The sequence below is a fragment of the Hyla sarda genome, chromosome 2 (assembly GCF_029499605.1).
Source record: "Hyla sarda isolate aHylSar1 chromosome 2, aHylSar1.hap1, whole genome shotgun sequence".
NCBI lineage: Eukaryota > Metazoa > Chordata > Amphibia > Anura > Hylidae > Hyla > Hyla sarda.
The window spans coordinates 105,369,041-105,374,965 of NC_079190.1; the positions used below are offsets into that span (position 1 = coordinate 105,369,041).

Genomic DNA, 5,925 nt, shown 5'->3' on the forward strand with positions numbered 1-5,925 from the left:
AATATACACAGTGATGTCATAGTACTGGGTTAATACACAGTGATGTCACAGTACAGAGATAATACACACAGTGATGTCACAGTACAGAGATAATACACAGTGATGTCACAGTACAGGAATACTACACAGTGATGTCACAGTACAGGAATAATACACAGTGATGTCACAGTACAGGAATAATACACAGTGATGTCACAGTACAGGAATAATATACAGAGTGATGTCACAGTACAGGGATAATATACAGAATGATGTCACAGTACAGGGATTATACACAGTGATGTCACAGTACAGAGATAATACACAGTGATGTCACAGTACAGGGATAATACACAGTGATGTCACAGTACATGGATAATACACACAGTGATGTCACAGTACAGGGATAATATACAGAGTGATGTCACAGTGCAGGGATAATACACAGTGATGTCACATTGCAGGGATAATACACACAGTGATGTCACAGTACAGGGACAATACACAGTGATGTCACAGTACAGAGATAATACACAGTGACGTCACAGTACAGGGATAATACACAGTGATGGCACAGTACAGAGTTAATACTTAGTGATGTCACATTACAGGGATAATACACAGAGTGATGGCACAGTACAGAGATAATACACAGTGATGTCACAGTACAGGGATAATACACAGTGATGTTACAGTATAACCATCTCACAGCTGGACCACCATGTCATTTCAGCAGAAAATAAAGCAGGGACTCATGTTCAAGTTTCGCCTAAGGCCTCACAAAGTCTAGAGCCGCCTCTGGTCGGCCCTACCATGGGACCCGGTTGGACCATAAGTCCCAGGTGGCACTTTTCAGGGGCGGCATTTTGCTGCCCCCCCTTTTTTTTGTGCCTAGTAGGTTCATGGTAAGGTTGGCGCCACCGCTGCTCACTGTTCTAAAGCATCTGCGGGGTATAATAGCGCACTTTAGACAGTGAGTCTGCCTCCGGCCGACCGGGGTCTGACGAGGGACGTCGCACAAGTGACGTACTTCTGCAGACCCGCTCAGGAGGACGTCAGTGACGTCACTCGTCAGGCCGCTGCCGGAGAGGAGAAGCGCTGTGCAGGGCAGGTAAGTGTGTCTCTGTGTGTGTCTGTGTCTGTCTGTGTGTTTGGGGGGGGGGGCTTTGGCTACCTAATCTGAGGAATCTATGCTACCTAATGTGGGGAAACTATGTTACCTAATTTGGGGAATCTGTGCTACCTAATGTGGGGAAACTATGCTACCTAATGTGGGGAAACTATGTTACCTAATGTGGGGAATCTGTGCTACCTAATGTGAGGAAACTATGCTACCTAATGTGGGGAAACTATGTTACCTAATGTGGGGAATCTGTGCTACCTAATGTGGGGAAATTATGCTACCTAATGTGGGGAAACTATGTTACCTAATGTGGGGAATCTGTGCTACCTATTGTGGGGAATCTGTGCTACCTATTGTGGGGAAACTATGCTACCTAATGTGGGAAAACTATGCTACCTAATGTGGGGAAACTATGCTACCTAATGTGGGGAATCTATGCTACCTAATGTTGGGAATTTATGCTACCTAATGTGGGGGGCTTGAATGAGCTGCGGCATATGGGAGGCCTTAATAAATAATTAGAAACTTATACAGCAACTGACATATGGGGGTCCACCTGAGTAAGTGACACATGGAGGGGAGTGCTGAACAATTGATGTTTTTTTTGGGGGGGGGGCACAGGCACATTCTTTGCACAAGGGCCCTCTGCTGTCTGTGTCCGCCCCTGGGTAGAGAATAAGGGGTAAAGTGGAACATAGAAAAAATGCAGTTATTTTTTTCTTAATTTTTTTTTAATGATGTAAACGAGATAAAGATAAGCAATGACTTTTCCTCAGTCTGAAGCGCGGTCCTCATCGGCAGGAAGCAGTGAGGAGGAGGAGGATGACGGAGGTTCTGATTCCATCTCTGCTTCTTTTTCGTCCCTCTCTATATATAGGGCCGTGGCCATGAAGAAGGCCCCTCCGATGACTGCCATTATGGTGCAGGTCATGAGGGCATACTCCAGGCTGCGGTATTTCAGAAGAGGGGATTTGGCATATCCTCGTTCGTAGGTGTCAGATATCAGGCCGATGAGGTACGGGCTGCCGGCGTCACCTAGGAGGTGATAGATTGTCATCTGCACGGCCAGGGCTGAAGATCTCCTCCACGGAGTTACTACTTTTAGTATAATGTCAGATATGAGGGTGAAATTTACTGACAGAAGCGTCTCTCCGATGAAGATGAAGATGTTGGTGGCAACGAGGCTGATGTTGCCAAAAGTCAATGCCAACAGAAGAAAAGGGGCGGAGAGCATCATCGCGCATCCACACACAAGCGGGTCCGCCCGTGGGTTGGATTTGCGATATCTTTTACTTATCTCCGTCCCTGCTACAACTCCCAGAATGCCAGAAACGACTGTAGCCACACCAAATATTAGGATGTCGTGATAGTCACACGGTTCAGCACGGCAAGGGTCCTTCTCTTGTAGGAGTGTTCGTGCGTGGGTCAGGTATGACGGACCCCATACACCTATGGCTCCCACTATGAAGGATACAGCTGTCGATCCCATGGTGGTTAACATGAAGCTTCGATTTTTAAATAGTTTTTTCAGATCTGTCGCCCATTTGGCAAACTTCTGGGATTTGTTGTTCTTCTTCCCGTTTGTAGTCGTTCTTGGAAGCTCCTTTGTGACCAAAATCATCAAAGCCACAGCTATGAGGCCCAGGCCAGGGGTGACCCGAAATGCCCAGTGCCAATCGCCCCTTGCTGCATCAGTCACTTTGGGCCCGATGATGTATCCTAGTCCGCAGCCTACAGGTATGACGGAGTAAAACACGTTCAGCATGCGGGTCCGCTGGTCACTTGTAAAAAGGTCTGCAATGATGGAGGGAGCGATGGTGCAGAAAGTCGCCTCTCCAGCTCCAACCAGTCCACTCGTCAGCAGGAAGAGCAGGAAGTACCCGTCAGGGATGAATGACAGGGTAAGTGTCATGCTCAGCCAAATGATGACTCCTGCGCAAACAGTATATTTCTTATTACAGTGGTCGCCCAAATATCCGGCAATTGGTGCGACCAGCACGTAGCTTCCAATGAACAATGTATTCAATAAGCCGGACAGACTAGCATTGGTGTCATATGCTTTCTGTATATAAGGTAGCACCCCCGCCACGCTGGAGCGATTTGCATAGATGAGCAAATTAACAAAGGCGAGGATCACTACGGTGATGATGGAACGTGCGGTGGACATCACGCTTAGAAATGGCAGGTTCTGCCTCTCAGGGATATCGCCCTTTTCTACATCCATATCACTATGGTCCTCCATTGCTTCTTCCTCCTCCTTCAGCAATGGGTCTTGTGGAGAGGCCATGGTCACAGGTCAAAGCCTGAAAACACTAGAGAGAGAGAGATAAGTGAACACATTAGACAACATGTCATCATTCCTGTCATTATACAATAGATCCTTCATACAGAGCAGAAATGTCCAGCACAGAACCACAAGATAACACTAAGACCATCGAAGCCTCAGAAGAAGACGCTTCTCTATAAGTGTTTTATATGGAGATGTCTTCCCTGAGGTTACCAATGTCTGATAACCCTGAACCTGTCCGGTCCTAGTAATATCTGATAACCCTGAACCTGTCCGGTCCTAGTATTATCTGATAACCCTGAACCTGTCCGGTCCTAGTAATATCTGATAACCCTGAACCTGTCCGGTCCTAGTAATATCTGATAACCCTGAACCTGTCCGGTCCTAGTAATATCTGACAACCCTGAACCTGTCCGGTCCTAGTAATATCTGACAACCCTGATTCTGTCCGGTCCTAGTAATATCTGATAACCCTGAACCTCTCCGGTCCTAGTAATATCTGATAACCCTGAACCTGTCCGGTCCTAGTAATATCTGATAACCCTGCACCTGTCCGGTCCTAGTAATATCTGATAAACCTGAACCTGTCCAGTCCTAGTAATATCTGATAACCCTGAACCTGTCTGGTCATAGTAATATATGATAACCCTGAACCTGTCCGGTCCTAGTAATATCTGATAACCCTGAACCTGTCCAGTCCTAGTAATATCTGATAACCCTGAACCTGTCCGGTCCTAGTAATATCTGATAACCCTGAACCTGTCCGGTCCTAGTAATATCTGACAACCCTGATTCTGTCCGGTCCTAGTAATATCTGATAACCCTGAACCTCTCCGTTCCTAGTAATATCTGATAACCCTGAACCTCTCCGGTCCTAGTAATATCTGATAACCCTGAACCTGTCCGATCCTAGTAATATCTGATAACCCTAAACCTGTCCGGTCCTAGTAATATCTGACAACCCTGAATCTGTCCCAGTAATGGCGGATTATAAGGGCTTGGCTGTATGGTCACTGGGCCATGTGAACTTCATACTGTAGATACAATTGGGCTATCCTGATATATACATTTACTAACAATGAACCTACCCAACCTCATTGTGATCTATCCGTCCTCTACATGAGTTTCTGCCAATTGTTGATTTGAAAATTTTCCCTTTCGGAGTACCCAGAGTATTTCTATTGTTAGTACACACAGAATTCTATTATATACTATTATATTTCTGCCCTAATCTTTCTGTCATTCTTTTACTACACCACCAAATTCTTTCTCATAGACTTATATCTTTTAGAACTTCATGAATTAGGACTCTTTTTCTTGGGGGCTTTTTTGGGCATAATTGCGTTTTAGCAGTTTTGCAAGAAAAAGCTCTGGTCATGATACTATCTGTGCGTTTTATTATGTTTAATGCCTAAGCCAAGTATTGTCACAATGCTATGAGAAATATAACTTTTGTTATTTCTTTTGGAAATTCATTTCTTGTTTTTTTTTTGCTAAAAAAAAAAGCAACAGCAATAAAAAAAAACTGTCAAACAAAAAGCCCTGTGTATGTATGAATAGAAGAGGCTGAGACTTACCTTGTGGTTCTCTCTTCAGACAAGGAACGGTCAAAATCTTGAATTGTCTATCGCAAATAGAAACTCTCTAACAAACACTTTGCACCACAGGTTGTGAATGCAAAACACACTGAAGAGACTACAGCCGGCGTGCACCTCCTTGTACAGCTTACGGTGACATCATCACAAGCATGTGTGACATCACAGGGTTCTAAACCATCTTCAGGTATGTGTATATCTGTATAGTAAATGTGAGTAGCCATATTAGTCCAGTGATGCAGATTGTAATACCTTTTTTATTGGATTAACAGAATTTTGTAGAGACAAACTTTCGGGATTCCTCCCTGATAATTTATAAACTCCTTTGATCATTAGTCCTTATCTATTGGACTTGATAAAGGGCAGAATCCTTGATAATGATGGTGTGAGACCATTGAAACGTTGCTCTTTGCACATTTGGGATGAATAAATAGTTTTCATTTTTTCACCATACCTTGAGTGCCACAGCATTTTCCTTGGAACTACGTATGCAGGATCCTGGACCCGGATCCTAGCTGGAGGCACCTACTCACGCTTTAGGAGTAATGCTTTCTTTTTTGACATATATATATATATATATATATATATATATATATATATATATATATATATATATTAATATACACCTAGAAATACATCAAGTACATAAAAACATCTTTTAGAAAAATATTTCTCCAGGCCTGCCGAGTATATCCCCGTACTTCACAGTGTCTTCTTAGTTTATATATTTTAATCTTTTGACCTTTTAACCCCACTAGGACCGAGGGCATCCTGGGACTTAAAGGGGTATTCCAGGCCAAAACTTTTTTTATATATATCAACTGGCTCCAGAAAGTTAAACAGATTTGTAAATTACTTCTATTAAAAAATCTTAATCCTTTCAGTACTTATGACCTTCTGAAGTTAAGGTTGTTCTTTTCAGTCTAAGTACTCTCTGATGA

General features: G+C 43.6%; 1 protein-coding gene across 1 annotated transcript; it reads right to left on the reverse strand.

Annotated features, from left to right (window-relative positions):
- Positions 1–1,849: 1,849 nt before the first annotated feature.
- On the reverse strand, positions 1,850–5,062 carry LOC130357681 (protein spinster homolog 1-like). Its single transcript, XM_056560408.1, has 2 exons — positions 4,967–5,062; positions 1,850–3,414 (listed from the first exon to the last, which is right to left on the reverse strand). The coding sequence occupies exon 2, from the start codon at positions 3,387–3,389 to the stop codon at positions 1,875–1,877; it is 1,515 nt and encodes a 504-aa protein (XP_056416383.1). The 5' UTR covers positions 3,390–3,414; positions 4,967–5,062; the 3' UTR covers positions 1,850–1,874.
- Between the last annotated feature and the right edge of the window lie 863 nt (positions 5,063–5,925).

Bases quoted from the DNA above. Each gene is read 5' to 3' on its own strand.
- LOC130357681 (XM_056560408.1), bottom strand. From the start codon at position 3,389: ATGGCCTCTCCACAAGACCCATTGCTGAAGGAGGAGGAAGAAGCAATG.